Source organism: Nestor notabilis, unplaced genomic scaffold (genome assembly GCF_000696875.1).
Source record: "Nestor notabilis isolate BGI_N333 unplaced genomic scaffold, ASM69687v1 scaffold3196, whole genome shotgun sequence".
Lineage (NCBI taxonomy): Eukaryota > Metazoa > Chordata > Aves > Psittaciformes > Psittacidae > Nestor > Nestor notabilis.
Genome location: NW_009933130.1, coordinates 97967 through 116127, shown reverse-complemented (window position 1 = coordinate 116127; position 18161 = coordinate 97967). Strand labels below are relative to the sequence as shown.

The 18161-nt window shown below is 45.0% G+C and overlaps 1 protein-coding gene across 1 annotated transcript in view; it reads right to left on the bottom strand.

The window, feature by feature from the left end:
* Nucleotides 1–386: 386 nt before the first annotated feature.
* LOC104407420 (vascular endothelial growth factor receptor kdr-like) overlaps nucleotides 387–18161 on the bottom strand; it is a gene marked incomplete at its 5' end in the record, with an annotated part of 83869 nt that continues 66094 nt past the window's right edge. Inside the window, 10 exon segments of the mRNA XM_010016700.1 lie at nucleotides 387–591; nucleotides 7233–7327; nucleotides 10340–10418; nucleotides 10662–10786; nucleotides 12415–12520; nucleotides 13100–13199; nucleotides 16780–16843; nucleotides 16845–16898; nucleotides 16986–17108; nucleotides 18015–18112. Of these exon segments, the coding sequence (XP_010015002.1) occupies nucleotides 387–591; nucleotides 7233–7327; nucleotides 10340–10418; nucleotides 10662–10786; nucleotides 12415–12520; nucleotides 13100–13199; nucleotides 16780–16843; nucleotides 16845–16898; nucleotides 16986–17108; nucleotides 18015–18112 (1049 nt within the window).

Here is an 18161-nt window from a genome sequence, read left to right as displayed (position 1 = left end):
CCAGGAGAATGAATCTGGTTTTCACAACAGGCTTGGCACGACTCCTGGTGGCTCTTATGGAGTAAAATGTGCATGAAGGAACTTGTAAATGTGCAGATGCCAGCGAGCAGTCCCAGCTAGGGGAGGAAGGAGCAGAAGCTGTACTGGGTTACAACTCCTCTTCTGATTCTGATAGAATGTTAATTTACTGCATACATTGCAATAGGCCTTTAAAGACAGGAAAGAAGATGCTCTTGAAACGTTTCTATTCACATCAGAGATGTGCCAGAAGAAACATATGAACCACTGTCCTGTCAGATTTCCCTCCTGGTTTTACCCAGCCTCTCTATCCAGGCATGGAGGCAGGAAAGATTCCAGTATGGGTGAGGAGCAAGATGTTGGGCTGGTTACACGGGAGGGGCCGAGTAGTGAACAACAGAGTTGTAATCTGGAGGTGGGCTGTGGCATTCCAGGTTTGGATCCATAGGGAGGAGAACAGAGTCTTCCAGTGTGAAGTCCATGGTGTCCTCTTCTACCTGCACTGCTGGCTGGTATTTGACAGCCTCATGGTCAGATAAAATGGATTCTTTGCTCTTGCTAACAGCTCTCCGCCTGTTGAGAACAAACAGTAGATATATGGACCCTGTCTCCATATGGTTTTGTCTCTGTGTGTAATTGATGGTCAAAATTATTGCTAAAAATAAATCATTTCAAGTTACCTTTGCGGCATGCTGTAAGACAGTGACATTTTACAGATGAATAAGGGAACTGAATTAGGTATTTCAAATAACTTAGTGTTGTAAAAGTAGATTTAGGAGTAAATCCAGGAGTCCTGTTGCCCTGTCTGTTTAGCTTACCACATTCCAGTGCACTACGTATATATCTTAGATGTAAATGCACCTGTCCTGTACATACAGTAGTATTTCTGTCATTGTTCTGACACAGGTCAGTAGAAATTTGACTTTTCTGAAAGCAGAGCTGAAGGCTATGACTTTTCTTTAAGTAGAATAAAGGATGAAATCATCTATGACAGACTCTAATTTAAAATGATACCGAAAGCAAGAGTGTGTTGAACACTCTCTTGCAGGGTAGGGCAAAATCTCCCTTATATTCTCTATCCCTTTAACATCACTGAGCAGCACAGTAGCAGAGGGCAGCACTTTCCAGCATCCCAGCTGCTGGCCTGTGACTGATGCTGTTACAGAGCCAGCTTTCATTTTCTGCTGTCTTCTCTTATTATAGGTGATGAAGGCAGTGGGAGAGAAGCAACTTCCATCACATGGAGCAACCTCAATGTTAAAAGTAGGAGAAGCCTGGAGAGGATTTGTATCACAAGGTGACCTTGAGGAGCAGCAAGTGTTGTGGAGACAAAAAAAGGTACTTTCTGTCATAGACTGCCTTAAAAATACTGTTCTATTAAGCCTGGTTTCTTCCATCAGAGGAATTCACTGGAATAGGTCTGATGGTTTAAGGTTGGTTCTCAAGGATCCCGATGTGGGAATGGCTTTTGAGCTTCTCCACTTTGCTTAGGACCCTTTAACAAGCATCTCTTTGGAACCAGCCTCACTCACGGGCTGATGGTGGCAGAGCTCATGTCTCAGTTCAGAGTGACTTACAGTGTGCCTGGGAGAGTTTAGAATCAGGCACTTTCTGTGTATTTCACAGATGTTCTAATGACCCCAACCTAATCTGAATCATCAGCAGTTCATCAAATGGTTGTGTAAGTCATGACACTGGTTTTATTTGTACTGTTGCAGTGCTTAAGTCCCCAGCAGTTGATGATGGGTTCAGAGTGTGGTGCTTTTGAAAGAAAGCAAAGCCAGTTCCTGCTCCAGGAAACCAAACAATAACTAAGAGACAGATACAGCAACTGGAGGAAGGGAAAGAGAATTTCATCACAAATGTGGCACATTCTGCTTTGCTTCCACCATCTAAACTTTTCCTCTTCATCCGGAGAAAAATGGGAGTGGAAGCTTCTTCTGCCACTGTACATTTGGCGGCTCTCCCTTTCTGTACACACACACTTTCTCTGTAGATAAATTCTTCCCTGGCACGAGCAAAGGAACCACAGCTTTGATTGACTATTTATGTGTTTCTCTTTTTGTTGCTCAGTTCTATTGACTCGTGTCAGACAATTCCATGGATGCTCTGGCTTCTCATTTGCCAAGTATTAATGTTGGCAGTGGAAACTTGAGGAGCTTGAAAGTATCTGTTTAACTTGGCCCCCGGCCTGCATATCTCAGAGTGCTGGGGAAGGAGAAATGTTACTAGGGTTTAGGTTGGCCACACAATGGGAAATGTTCAGACCCATATAGACTCCCAGCAAGTGTTCCTGTTAGGTCTCTGCACGTGTAGGTCAAGGGACTGGATATCTGGGAATAACTCTGCCTATCCCTGAAATCAGGCTGATGTTTGAAGAAGGATTCTTAAATGCTGACATCTAATATTAGCTCTAAAGACAGAAAGCTGATGAGTTGGGTCAGAAGCAAGTTTTGTCATTAGCTATCTTATGGCAGACTGAAATGCAATTAACTGCAGAACTATTCCTTTCATCTAAATGCATTTGCTAAATTACAGCTATCCAGGGATCTTTGCATTTTTCCCTCTAATGCTCTATATTACTGGTATTTCAGTCTGCTCTGTTCATGTTCAGCCACAGAGAAATGTATATATGCTTGGACTGTATATTGGAAAAGCAGACTGCAGCATCCCTTTTCTGTCTGTCCTTGGAATCTCATTTGCTACCTAGACACTGCCACACTGCATCAGGCACCAGCCTGGCCTGTGCTGGCGGGCAGCACTTGCTGCTCCAGAGGGCAAACCTCTCTGCTCTGAGCCAATTGTACCACCCACATAAGAGAGGAGAATTCTCCCTGAACCCCACTGATAAACACTTTCTGACTGAGGGCATTAGGTGTGATTAATCACACAATTATGCAGCTCCAGAAGTTCATAGTGGTTGTGTAATTAACTAATTTCATTAAAAGCAGGCCGTGGCTTGCTTCAGTGCTTCTCCACTGCCCAAAAGGTGTTTCCTTACTCATTTATTTGCCTCTGCCTGACTTGTGAGTGCTGCAGCTGCAGGATGTGATAAAGGAGATGTTCAGTTTTGATAAAGCTGCTTATAGCCACGAGTCTCTCAGCACAGTCCCACAGAGAATACCAGTGGCTGTTGGTATTCTCAGCACGGCACAATACTGACCATCAGGCACATGAGCACCGTGACCCAAACTGGTCACGTTTTGCACAACCACCAACCTGAAAACTCATTTGTCCTTGCAAGAATGTGTATGTTTGGGGCAGGATAAGGGGAAAGATGAGAATCTGAACACTGCCACTGTGTTTGTGTCTGTGTGGGACACAATATAGTTATAGGAGGTCTTGGACACAAGCTTGGACAAAGTGTGGTTCAGCATGGTACCGTGGGCAGTGAGAGCTGTTAACAGATCCCATTTTTACTGTGTTATGTCAGATTTCCTGCTACAGATGAAGCTGAAAAGTCAAGGAATTAAACTAGATGAAGAGAATTTTAGCCTGAATATTAAGTAATCTTTCAGTCTTTTTTAAGTTTTCTGGAGAAGTGTCAGAGCTGGTTAGAACTTACCACAGGATAATCCTGTGATAGCTGGAAGGCCTAAATGACCTAATGAGACTTCTTCATCCTATCTTAGGAACGAGGGATTTTGGGTAGAGGTAGAAAATCACTGGTAGCTGGGAAATCATTACTGGAGCTGTTGATTCTGTGTGAGAGGGAGCCAGTTTCTATTAGCCTGAATCTCAGGGTCAGTGACTTGAAGAGGAACGTGGAGAAAGAGAGATGACTGTAAGAAAATCACCCTTTCCAGTGAGGGACTGGAGTGCCAAGTGCAGCGCTTACTCCCAGTGCTGTGGAGCAGCTTTTACTGCTTTGCAGTAAGATGCCCTCAATAGGAAAAACAAGCAGAGAACTGTGTCCACACTTGCCCCATCCCTGGCAGTGTTCAAGGCCAGGTTGGACCCAGGGGCTTGGAGCAACCTGCTCTAGTGGAAGGTGTCCCTGCCCGTGGCAGGGGGTTGGAAATGGATGAGCTTTAAGGTCCCTTCGACCCAAACCAGTCTGGGATTCTATGATTCCATGTAGGAATCCTGGCCTTGTTCAGAAGCTGTGATTAGGAAAAAATGAGGAACTGGGCTGAGCATTGCCAAGTGGAGCAGTTTGTCTGCTCCTAATAACACATAGGAGCTCCAGGGCTTTGCTGCAGCTTTCATAGGTGTTTAATGAGGCACAGAGTAAGATGATTAATATTTTTAAATTTGTCTACAATAAAAGAAATAAAAGGGTTATTTTTCCTCCTGATAGTTATGACTGATTCACAGTTTGCTTTAATACATTTCAGATGGGGTGCTGTGCACTAGGAATTAAATCCTGGCTTCCCCCCAGGCAGTATCAGTGCATCAGTAGTCTGCTGGCACAGAGAGCTCAGGGGGTTAGAGTCAAGAATTCACTGTTTTGAAACACTTCTAATGCAAAGTTCAGCTAACATAAAGTTCCACCAGGGAAAGCCAGCCACTCAGTAAGTGTGTGTCCCCTGGCATGGGGCAAAGGGGGTCACCTGGCCCTTTACTACCTCAGTGAGATGAAAAGCGCTGCCATCAGAACCAGGCTGGGGACCACAGCCTTTCACACTCTCCTTGTAGTCCTTGCCATTCTAAGTGTATAGTATAATCCTAGAAGTGGCTTACATAACTCCTGAGTAGTTACTCATTCAAAGTTACTTCTGTTTCGGAGGGTTCAAGTCAGGTCATAGTGCAAGGTGCTGCGTGACGCAGCAGTAAGTACACGTGCAATCGCAACGTGTTCATCACAGAACAAAAACCTTCTGAAACTGAGGCCTGCTGGGGAGCAAACATATTTCTGTTGGGCACCTTGCACTGGACACGAATGCCTGATGCTCCTGAGCAAAATCAGTTTATTCCAGTATTACTGACTTTGGCTCTGGTACAGGCAGAGCCCTCAGTGACGGAGTCTGGATGCAGCATCCAGAGCCCAGAGCGTATCAGCTAAGCCTGTCAGCTGGTGCCATGGGACTTGGCCAGAGCTGGGGAAGTCATTTCAGAGCAGCTCAGGATAATTGGGTTGGGGGGGGAGAAGGGAGAGGGATGGAGGCAGGACAATTGAGCAGATACCAAACCTGTTATAATCTTAAGCAGTAACTTGATTACAGAGTCTCTGGGAGCATTTTAAGGCAGTGCTTGGCAGTAGTCTGTTAATATTCTGCAATGCGACCTGACACCAGAGCCACCTCATCATTAAATCTCCCCTGAGTTGAATGTGCTTCCCTGAATGGTGACTCCAGTGTCATTATCCTGGTCAATTTTTCTGTCTCTCACTACAGCAACTGTTGTGACTTTCTGCTTCAGCAGCATAAAATGCTTAAAGCTCAGAAATGGTTAGTCCAGTGTAAGAGTGGTGCCAGGCCCAGAGGATCAGATTCATCTTCGCTAAACTCTTGACACTGACACTCTGTGGGGTGTAGTGTTGGCAAATTTTAAACTCCACAGAGAAATGAGTGCAAGGTAAATAAACAGCAAGGGTTTGGCCAAAAATAATAAATGCAGCCACCCTGCTTTAGAAAACATGCTAAGCTTTGAACAGTTTTGTTTTAGGAAAGAAGGGCTGTTTGAAAAGGATCCAGGATAAATGTTTTTGATAGAGATACACAAGTAACAAGGGTGACTTTATCTCCCCTATTAAACCAGCACTCCCTTCTGACCTCTCCTGGACTATTCTATAGGCTTCTGAGGCTGGTTTTTATAAGTTAGCAGTGCGAAAGTGCCAAGGGGTGTCACGTTCTCAAATGAGAGGGCTTAAGGATGCTCTGCCACTATGTTGAAAGTGTTAGTTAGGCCAGTGATACTCTGTGAGATTAAAAAGCATAAAAGCAGCTGGCCAAAAAGCTATCTCAGCAGGACCTGAACCACTCAGTGAAGGCTGTGGCCAAGACAAAGGACGCCTCTGTCTATTCAGTGGGACTTAGGGTCCTGGGAATAAGGAGACAGCAAACCCAGCTTGCTGCAGGCTTTGCTTTTCTAGCAGACCTCTGTTAAGATGGTCCTTCGTGGTGTGGCTGGCACAGAATGTATTGGGTCTCTTGCAATGAATGGAATCCCTGTGGAAGTGTGGCCTGTAACTGGGAGAGCCCAGCTGTGTGGGTCAGGCAGGGATGCTCTGAGCCAGCTGAGTCGTGGTGCTTCACGTTCATCCCAGGGGGCGAAGAGCAGTGCAGGAGGTTTTCCTGGAAGTCTTGAAAGAACAAGCTGTTATGGAATTCCTGTTTCTACATCTGGCTGGATGTTGATTTTCAGCAGAAAGCCTGGAAGGGGGGAGAGAACCTTCCTCTGCCAACTCTTTACCCAAACAGGAGACATGCAGTAGGGAAACAGCAGTCAGAGGTGACTGACAGAAATGCTGAGGAGGGTAAGTCGTGTCAGGAGGCTGGGTTTGTGTCAGCATGGCATCCTGCAGGCTCGAGAGGTGAATCAGCCCAGGTGAAGTGTCGCTGTAATGCAGCTCTGACATTTGAGCTCCTTTTTTTAGAGCTGGTGCCGTTTGGTCTCCATAGCAATGCACGGTGCTGGGCAGAAATCCTCAGCATGTGCACAGGATAAAACCATGGAACCGTGTCTGGATCTCTGCTAATCCCCCAACAGGTATATCACAGGGACAGCGCTGCAGCAGAACTACTGCTGAACAACGTTACTCCTGAGGTCACACTCGTGGCCAGCAGAACCTGTAGCATCTGAATGCTCTGGGGTAGTGCTGCCAGGTTCTCTAGCCTTCCTTTGGGAACCTTTTCCTCTTTCTTCTTCTCTCCTGCCTTCAAACATCCAGGAGTTTATGTGTTCAAGGCCTGAAAAGACACTGCAAACTCCTTCAGTCTTGCTTTTCTCTCTGAGGGAGTTATCCCCTGTGAAGTTCTGCCTGGTTCTGGCTGAGCACTCTTATGTGAACTCTCCCATACTCTGCAGAAGCTGCACTAGCTTTTTCTCTAGTCTGTAATTTCTTTCAATGTATAAAAAAAATGGTGACATGATGTAGAACAAGCTCTGGAGGGAAAGATCATTGAGTTTACTACAGAGAAAACAAATAGAAACGTCATCAGTAGTTTTCAGAGAACACTCCAGAAATCAGAATCAGAAACAAAACTGCAGATTTCAGAAGCATTTTCCTGAATAGGAAACTGTCTTCAAAAGAAACACCCCAAAGTACTCACGCTAGAGCCATGATCCCGTAGGGCCAGGAGCGGATTTCCAGCCTCTTCGGGCTTTTTATCTCATCTGATGTCAACACCATCCCACTGTCTGACTCCTGAGGGGCAAAAGGAAGAGAACATCAGCAGAGCCCCAAGGGATTGTGCCAGCACAGAGGCTTTTACATTAGAAATGGTTCTGTGGGGAGCAGAGTCAGACTGAACACATTAACTTCAGTAGAGAGGGGAGTGATGATACTGCTTTTAGGCAAGTTGGTAGAGTTTCACCTTGTACAACTGTGTGCAGGTGCAGAGCAGACAGAGCAAGGGCAGGAGAGTCCAACTTCTCCTTCACTGTGGGCTGTTGAGGTTGGGCATCCCTGTCTCTGTGTTACTGCCAGTGAGGTGGCCATCTGTAGATGTTCTGCTGTAGTGTTGGGTGCTGCTGCACTGGAGCTGATAGAGGAGCTACCAGCTATTCGCAGTGATCACAAGATTCCAACCAACAACTTGGAGGGCAAATGGTTGCATCAAAACTCTCAATTCTGTGCTGTTTAGTAGAGTTTTAACACAGAGAGATGTCTCACTGGTATATGACATTAAGCTCATTCTTCAGATTAATCAGGGCCTATATGATCAGCTCTTATCCAGCTCTTCCTGCTAATGCTCCTATTTAGCCTGAGAACATCTGCCTTGGTTTTGTGATGATCAAGTTTTTGATCTGTATTTTAGAAGAGCACCCTTTAAAATGAACATATCACAAAATAATTTGACATTTTCAAACTTGAAATTGGTATCAAGCATGACATATGGATACCATCGAGGCAGGAGAGCTGAGATATGAATAGACAGAAATTCATACAGAATACATCCAGTAATACTGGCTTCTCTCAGAAAAATACCTCCTATGAATACGCTATTAGAAACATTGAAATGTTAAAGAAGTGGCAGTTCAATATCATTTAGGTAAACTCAAGTGTTTTGCAAGGGTCTGTACCCTAAAAAGCTTATTGTACTTTGGTTATGGATTTCTTATGAGCTGTCCAACAAAATTGTCTTGGTTCGTTTTAAACTTGAGGCTGTGATTCAGTTGCACTTAACGCTGAGTCTCCAGGTTGTAATTCAGATCAAGCTGTCACTGTGCTGGGTGCTCTGCAGGTTCCAGGCATGCACAGCCCTTGGTTTAAGTCATTTAAAACCATTAAAAGTTCGGGGGGGTTCCTTTGCATTTGAAACATTTTGTGGACAAGAGGTGATGGGTTCAAACTCACACAGGGGAAGTTCAGGTTGGAGATAAGGAAGAAGCTCTTCCCTGGGAGGGTGCTGAGGCGCTGGCCCAGGGTGCCCAGAGAAGCTGTGGCTGCCCCATCCCTGGCAGTGTTCAAGGCCAAGTTGGACAGAGCCCAGGGTGACATGGTCTAGTGTGAGGTGTCCTTGCCCATGGCAGGGGATTGGAACTGGGTGATCTTAAGGTCCTTTCCAACCCAAACCATTCTGTGATTCTGTGTGATGGTGGAAAGTTGCATGTCTGCCTGTCTGCCAAAACCAGAAGACTTCAGCAGGGAAAGTGAAACTCTTGTTTAGTCTTATTTTACCAGTCAAACGTTGAAAATATCATCAGTTTTATATAATATAACAGAAAAAAATCATCCCAGCAAACAATAAAGAAAGAGCAAAAGCCTTTTTATAAGCTTTGACAGTATATCGGTTGCTAATCAGATCAGTCTAGAAACCGGTTTTCAAAGCATTAAGTCAAGTCCTAAATGGATTAGGTCTGTCAAAACCCCAACTGCTTTGCATTTTGCTTAGAGAAGAATTGCTACAAGAATATCAACAGAAACTCCCATTTAAAAAGCAGCACAATTGCAGGAAGGTGGTGGAGCACTTTTAAGAGTTCCTGGACAACTACTTGGAATCTCATCAGTCTTAATGTCTTGATATTTAGGATAATTTTAGTAATCCAAGTGCACTTACTTTGTCCAGAAGCAGATCACGCCATCATTTTGCTTTAGAAGATCCTCATTGAAATATCACATTTATGTCTGATCTCTCAATGTATTAGGACTTACTTTAAAATGGCACGAAGAGAGAGCATTTAGAAAAGTGCTCATGCTGGCAGCAGTTATCTCTTACTGATGCCAGCTCTATCTAGTAAATGTCTTTGTGTGATTCAGAGGGACAGATTTTTATCCTGCAAGTGGAAAGATGCAGGAGCCAGAGCAAATTCTAAGTCTTCTAATCCCTAAGATGCACTGATAAAGGCACAAAATACTAGGGAATAATGGTGCATGGTAACAGAACAGGTGAGAAATACACTGTATTAGTCAAGGACATGGAATATGGAGACTTGGCCCTTCCCAAGAGAGCTGGCCTGAGGAATGGCTTAGCTGGAGCAGGGGGGACAGAGCAGCTTGTTTCTGTGAACTGTGTACATCCTTCTCTCCTTTTACTGCTCCTACCCATCTGATGCTTGCCCTTTTCCTCTTCATGGCTCCTCCCTAAACCTTCCACCCTTGGAAGCTGTAATTTCAAAGGAAGCCAAAAGCAGAACCGTCATTCCGTAACAAAACAAGCTTTTGTTTTCCACTGGAGTGAAAATAAAACCTTTCACCACACTCTCACCCTGCAGTGCCATTGAACTAGCAATAAACACGTTCAATTAGAGTGAGGAAAATCCAGGGTTAAAACCCTTTGTGTGAATCAAGTAGAGCAGGAACCTGAATCTTGGTTTTGGCTATCCAGAACTGAACTCCCTCACCAGCATCAAGTGATTGGCTGTCTCAGCCAGCCAGAATGTGTTCTGGACACATTTCCTTCCAAAGGCTCCATTTCAATGAGCTGTCACTTTCTTATGGTGGAAAAACCAATTGAAATATGTAATGGAAAGCCCTTTAGCCTGATCAAAGCCAGGTTGTCATGAATGAGCTACTCTTTAAAGTATTTATTAAGCTAAATGCAGGTCCCTCTTTGTTGTCACACAGACCTACGTGTGAGATGCTCGGGCTAAATCTTCTGCTTGATGTGAGGTCTTTTCTTACCAAACAGATTTCAAAAGCTCTAGTAAGTGCTCGTGGTGCTGGTGAGAAGTGATCTGTGAACCGGGTGCAGCAGGATGCAGCCACCTCACTCACCTCATGCATCACTTTCTGCTTTTCCACTGGCACCTCATCAAACGTCTTCACACTCAGTGGTCGCTTCTTGCTGTTGTTACTGAAAGTAGGAGAGTGGAGGGGTCAGCATGAAACCCGAGCAGATGCTGCACCAGTGAGTAGCTCAGTTAACACCCCAGCACAGCCCAGCTTCCTTTTTTCATCTCTTGTAACTAAGGAACAATGTCCTCACACATTTGGCTGCCCAACTCCTTTACAACAGCCATACTGAGAGAGGACCACAAACAGGGCCCACCTATGTGAGATCTTCCTTCCCTCCCACCCCTGAATACATTTTCCTTACCCAGTTTCCACTGCACTCCAGCGATTAACACAGTTGTTCGAGTTCTCTTCCACAGGGCAACTTTTGGGGTTAGATTCTCCATCAGGACACAAGGTGATGTTCAGTGGAATATAGTCTTTACCATCCTATATAAGTAATAACAGAAGAGAACATGAAGTTGATAAAGGTCATTTTGTACTGCATCTCAGGTATATAAGGTTATTGTATTCTACAGAGCTTTACACTGAGGTCCCTTCCAACCTAAACCATTCTGTGATTCTATGATATTGTCCTTGCATTCCCCTGTTCTTTGGGAATTCCAAGGGACCAGTCTCAGGCACACCTAAATCCAATGTGTTTGGGAGAAGGGAGGGAGCAGCATGAAGTCGCAAAACCCCTGTGGCTGATACAACTTTAACAGGTTTCAGTATAAGACCTTTTCCTTATGTTCAGCTTAAGGAGTTGCAGTTTAAGAAGAGACAGTTCTTGAAATGGCAGCCTTAGAGGGTTTAGTTTCTTGTCCTCACAAGGAATTGATGCTGTACATGTTGGTAAGCTCTGCATTGTCATTACACCCCTGCAGTAACCTTCAGAAACTACTCTCCCCTCAAGTCCTAGAACTACGTGTCCAAACTTCCCTTTGTTTGATTTTTTAATTTTCTTACTTTTGAGAAGCAGTGAAGGGCCCTATTCCCTTATCAGGATTTTAATGTCTCCTTAATTTCCTTTGGTTATAAGATAAAACTCACAAGCTCTTCTTACTGTAAACTGGGCCCTCTGCAGCTTAGCTTCACTAAAGTGTTTGCAAAGTGGCATGAGCTGGGGGAGAGTGTTTGATTTCTTCTCAAATTAAATTGCTACATAATGGCTCTGGGTGTTTTTACTGAAGAAGAAGACAACTGGTTTAACTGGTATGAGTTTAATAATTCTGTAATTGACTTTCTGAGCTTTAAACTGCCTCATTTTACAAGCTCCAAAGAGCACAGGTGAACAGGCTCGCAAAATGAGACAGAAAGTCCAGACCAGCCGCTGGCAGTTGTACTGCCTTTGTGTGGCCAAGTTTTGGTAGTGGGGGGGCTCTTGTGAGAAGCTGCCAGAAGCTTCTCCCATGTCGGGTGGAGCCATTCCCATTCCCCATCCCCTGCAGTGCTCAGGGGAGGAGGCAGAGAAATCAGGGGTGAAGTTGAGCCTGGGAAGCAGGAAGGGGTGAGGGGAAGGTGTTCTAGGATTTGGTTTTCTTTCTCATTATTCTGCTTTATTTGATTAGTAATAAATGAAGCTGATTTCCCCAAGTCGAGTCTGTTTTGCCTATGATAGTAATTGCTGAGTGATCTCCTTGTCCTTATCCCAACCCAGGAGCCTTTTGTTCTGTTTCCTCTCCCGTGTCCAGCTGAGGAGAGCAGCGATAGAGCAGCTTGGTGGGTGCCTGGCATCCAGCCCGGGTCAGCCCACCACAGCGGTTCTCTATGCTGGAATGCAATTAAAATTGTTTGTGAGATAAAGCCCTGTTGTTCCTCTAAGGGGCAACTGAGCCTTTTTTTAATTACTGTAAGTTTCTGCTTATTATGGATGGGTAAACATCTAGTTTTGAGCTCTAATCCCCTTTGAATTGTTAACGTTTTCTTTACTCATCCCAGTAGCCATTTTCTTGCTATGAAGGCAAATCTAATACTGCTACTTAACATCGTCCTTACCTGTGCACAGGCATTCACATACACCCCCCCCCCAAATCTATACGCAGGCATTTGCTGAGGAACAGTTTGTGTCACTGTACCTGCTGGACATTGGCTTGCAGAAGATCTCCTAAGCGCTCCACAAGCTCGGTGAAAGTAGGTCTCTCAGTGGGAACTCCATGCCAACAATCCAGCATTGTCTGGTAGCTAAGTAAAAACCACAGGTATTAAGGAAGGAAAAGGACAGAAGCTTTGCTTCCGGACTGTTTCATTCTTGCTTGTTTTGGTCATTGTTTTGGATCAAGACAGGCTCAAATCTCCATGTTGGAATTCTGTCCTAGTTGCCATGTGGGATGCTTTTTCCTTCTGTATCCCAGCCTCAGCTGAGCCTTGTAGGCTTTTAATGTCACATAACTTAGAATCTGACTGCTAGGCCCCATTGATACTGCTGAAATAAGTCATAGTTATGGCGCCTGGTTTCTGTCACACAATTGGAAATCAAGGCAGACACAGCAGTCTCCTGAACTACAGGAGATTCATGAACTACAACTGACGTGGGGAGATGTGTTCATCTGGTCAGCAAAGGTCAAGCTGGCTCGGTCTGTCTCTAGCATTCCTCTGTGGTATCAGGATACCCGAGATACGCACAACTACAGTGTTTACTGGAAACAGAATACACAGCTGTCATCTCCTGAGCTCTCCTTCCCCTCCACGCCTCAACACAGTCTCTTGTGTAACACTTCAATGGCACGTGTCAGCTCTGAGTACAAAACCAGGAGCTCTTACACTTCTGGAGTGGAGTACTCTGGAGATCTCATCCGGGTGCCTTCTTTGAGCCGCCGGCAGAAGTCCTCATCTATCTGCACTCCAGGGTATGGTGAGGCACCTGAGGGGAGAAATGAGGAGGAGGCTCCAGAATGGCACAATCCCTGTTTCCCAGTCCAGTGAATTCAACATGTATCAGTAATTTCTGCTGCTTATTTTTGGGCCACTCAATTGCTAGTGTGAAACCTGGGAGGACAGTCCATAGCAACTGTAATTGCTTTCGAGATGCAGACTTCTGTAAAGGGATTGAGAGTATTCTATTAACTTGCACACAAGTTGGCCTAGCAGTCATCAAGTGAAGGAGTGAGACTTGGTCCACTTCCCCATGGGAATGGTTGTCTTCAGGGGAATGACTTGTATAAATATGTGTGTGCATTGAAGGTTGTGATCTTTCTTGTACAACATCTGCACATTTTGGCAGCTTAGAGGCTGGATAGTGAATTTGGAAAGAATTTAATCACGTCTTAACACTGGGGATTGAATGAAATCTGGATCTGTATCCAGCCCTCGAGGAATCCGCGTATGAGGTACCATCTATAGCATTCCTGCATTTTTTCGCCTCCTGTTAGGAAACACCATCATGTGCTGTGCACTTGGGGGCACAAGCAGCACAGCAGAAATCTGCTGGATAAAAGCAGTGAAGAGGGTGCCAAAGTGTGGCTGGTGCCAGAATTATTCTACTCTGTGAATCTGACCACTCGATCTGCAGAACCATGCACTGGGGAGCAGAGATCCTGGCAACCTCCTGAGAGGGCATCTCTCCACAGCAGATAGGCTCTGGTGGTGTTCAAAGCTCAGGGACACTTAGCCACAGCACATCGGAATTCCCTTGATGTGCAAGTATCAGATCACAGTATTCTGGAGTTTTCTGGAGTTACATAGGTTGGAAATAGTCAGTAGCATCTTTTCTGCTTTGTATCTTGGTTTTCCTTCCTAGTTTTGTCTTTGACCTGCCATTATGATCATAATACCCTCTGTTAATCTAATGTTCAGCTCGCATCACCCATTAGCCAAAGATCTCCAAACAGGCTTCTATCAACTCACAGGATCTCTCTGATTAAGCAGATGGATAGAACCTGTAGTGTCCCTTTCCCAGAGTTACACTGTGACCAAAGGGACTATGTGATAAGCCTCATAACTTGGATTTGGGATGCTGAGGCTGCAACATGTGGTGTAAGGTCTACACATGACATTTTCCTTAGGGGAAATCTCTTCCAAAATGCTCCAAGCTGTGGCACACATTGGGTATGGTAGCACTCTTTTGATCTTGGTTTTATTTTAGGAGGATAATAAGATGCTGATGTTATGCTACCAGGCAGTGCTGCTTTACAGAATTATCTCTGATTGCTCTGTGAACAGTGCACATTTAAATTGCAGGAGACACTGACATTCTGTAATGCACCATGTAAGTGATTTCAAGATGTATTAAACATCGCTGCCATTACCTGACCCGAGGTGTGCTGAGCCCATTTCAATAACACAAAGCTCAATGCAAATGAACAGTCTCTCAAGTCCTGATTTCCCTGTGTATCACCATAATGGATCTGTTCTGCCAGCCCTTCTGGAGGCAGCCATCCTGCTTCATTCATCTTCTGACCCTGAAAGGACCACGACCAAACTAAAGTGCGTTTTACTAATCAGTCCTTGTTCCTTTCTTAGAGGGTGCTAAGTGTGTGGGACCCAGTAAAAAGCAGCACTTGCAAATGGGAGCCCAAACATACCCTGTAGCAATGACAAATAACTTCCATCCCTTGGCTCTCAATGATCTGTAAAACTTTTATATAAGAGAATTCAATCAGTGACACAAATCCTTAATTAAATATTTATCAGGATTGCTGCAGATGTGAGTAGTGCCAAGCCACAGGCATGCCTGGGTGAGCTGTATGAAAACCCTCTTAGCCAAGAGGACTACTTTGAATCTGTGCCATAGACTGAGGAAAGTAGTTTGGGATCTGTGTCATAGCAAGGGCAGGGGCTGCTCTGTGGAGAAATGTAGTGGATTCCTCTGAATTCAGAAGAGGACAGTCTATGGCTTCAGTAAGCACCTCTATTAAGCGAAGAGACTATCTAAAATTAAACCAGATAGATTTCTCTTAAAAATAGTTAAAAATAGAGATGAATTTAAGTGACTGTATTTTAATTTTTTATTAGTCTTCAGTATTAAAGGCCAAATGACCCAAAGTTCACATTTGTTAAGCCCTGTCAGGACCTTTGGGAATGATACAACCAGTTTGCCCTCTGCAGTGGTCCTTGCCATCATCAGTATTCAGTTCACTTGGTTCCTTGGAGATGCTCACTGGAGAGGCTGTCCCCTCTGAGCGTGTTTCTGCATGCTAATGCTAATATATCTGCTGGAATAATCTATTGGAACTGGGGCATTGCCCGTGATTCTGGAGCCTCATCCTTTTGTGGTGTTCCAAAACACACTCAGCAGGTGATGCTGTTACAGAGCCATGGAGGTGGTGCAGCCAAATAACAGGACTTTAAATAAATAGGGCTGAACTCTGGAGAAGGCAAAACTGCCACTTGTGTCAACCTTTTGAGTGTGAACTCTCTTCTTTTGCATGCTGATACGAACTAGAGAAAGGTCCAGATCAGAGACTTGCACTGGAATCAGGCTGGGATCTTTGCAGCCAGCCCCAAATACAGTTTAGGCTAGAAACAGCTCCAGGCTTTGCATCCAGATCTGGACTTGGCATCTTGAGCTCAGTTTCAACAGAGCGCCATGAATCAGAGATAGTAGGAGATTACAGAGTTTGGTTTAAAACTCAGCAGCTTAAGTTGACAATGGTGCTTGTTTTCTTTTGTCTGCGAGTGCTGATTAGAAAGCCAGAGCTGACATTCCTAAATCCCCTCAGGAAAACAGCACTTGCCAGTCTGGAAGGAGAATGTGAGAGCAGCAAAGTCCAACTGTCTGCAAGACTGCGTGTCTCAGGTTCAGGGCTTTATCTGCTGGACAGTAACCAGATCTCAGTGAGGCTGAGATTTCTAACAGCACCGTGAGGTGAAATGTATAGTACGTACAGGACACCATTACTACTCCTTCTGGCTTGTAAATGATACAACCAGAAGAGCACCTTCTAACCCCTCCCTGCCAGAATGACTTACACAGAGTCTAGCACTGGTTCTCCGATCAACCTGTTGGCTGCTGCTGCCAATACATTGTTCTTAGACAATCTTACTTAGATTTTGTGGGGAAGATAGTCAAGCTGGGATGAAATGTCATGTGGGCAAACTGCCTTGTGTTACACCAGTGATGTAATCCTCTGCAACTGTGCAGCTGTGTGGCTTCCTGAAGCAGGAGATTATGGTCTGATAGGGAAACTCTTCGTAGCTCTCACGGAAGTATTTCACTGCCAAGCAGCAGGTTAGCTCTGTGCTCTGATGCTTGCAGTTATTACAAATGTTGGGTCCAGGGTTTGGATTGTGTTTTGTTCCCCCTTCCCAGCATTTCACTGGTTTTGCCAGGAGGGGTTCTCACTGACCTCAGTCCCGTGACTGTGTTTTACACCTGATCTGTACTGTGCACTTGTACTAAGTGAAGCAGAAACACGGCACCGCGTTACCACCTTTTGTTAAAAGCTTCTCTTAGCAATAGAGCCAGAAATTAAGGGAGAAAATGGGGTTTAAACCATTCTTACCGAGAGAAAATATTTCCCAGAGCAGCACTCCAAAAGACCACACATCACTCTGCGTTTTTTGTCTTGTAGATTTTGTCAAAGATAGCTTCTGGAGCCATCCATTTGAGTGGGAGCCTGGCCTGGGAATGCAGAGGACACAATGTGTTGTTGCCTGTTGTGACTGACCTGCCCCCCAGGATTGAGCATTTCAGGTTTCTTCCACTTACATCTCCTTTCCGCACATAGTCGGGGTCTTTATAAATATCCCTGGCCAGCCCGAAGTCACAGATCTTAACCACGTTGTTCTCTGAAAGAAGGATGTTCCTTGCTGCCAAATCCCGATGGATGCACTGCGAAGGAACGAGGACACATGAGATCAGAGGCTCTGCCTGGACAAGGAGCCCCTGCTAGAGGGCAGGAAGCAGGAGACCTGCTTGGGAAATGGAAAGATAAATGAACTTCCATTGTGAACAGGTTAGCGAAGGAAAAGTGTCTGTGGGAATCTGCTGCAAATATACTGTCATGTGCAGAAGAGACAATAACTGAGGGGACACACCAAGTGTGACAGCTCATTTTCTGTGTGAAATAACCTTCACAGGATGGTGAGATGAAGGGAGGGCCATTCTCCAACTAATTCTTCTGTGGGAAATTTGAGAGAGGTCAAAAAGCAGCTGCAGGTCCATTTGCAAATGCAGTGCCATGAGTGTGGGGGGGGCTCTGCCTCTGCTGCCCTGGGAGCTGGGCACTCGGTGCGTACTCAGTGTTGTGCATGCTTTGGCCTCTGTACTGCATTCAATCTCCTTGAAAAGCAGGCACCCCACAGGCTACAAACATACTTCTTTTTGTATCCAAAAGGCTCCAACACTGCTGACAAGCTAAATAAGTAGCTGGCTACTCCCTCTTCATTTTTCAGTAGTTCCTTTGTTGGCCATACCAGAAGGATCTTTATGAGAAGCCTTTTCTGCATTTATTTATGAGACAGTTCCACGAATTGTCTTAGGATCTGTACACACTCCTTCTATCTAAACTCTCATGTTACAGATGCCAGTCCTTGCAGCCAAGAACATGATGGATATTCCTTCACAACTCCTTCAGTGCTACTTATTGCTTAACCACCAGAGGAATGTGATCTCCAGCACTTAGATATAAGAGCAAAAGGCAGATCACTCAGGCTCAAAAGCGTATTTGGATTTCCTCTTATCAGATACTCATGGTTCTGTGGAAGAAGGTCAGCCCTGACGTTGTAGTGAGCTCACTTTTCGGGAGGCGAGAAACTCCATGCCTTTGGCCACTTGGAAGCTGTAGCAGATCAGATCCTCCAAAGTGAGGGGCCGCTTGTACAGATCCTCAGCATCTACAAGAGATCACAGACAGAGCAAAACACTGGAGCAGCCGCTCCACGC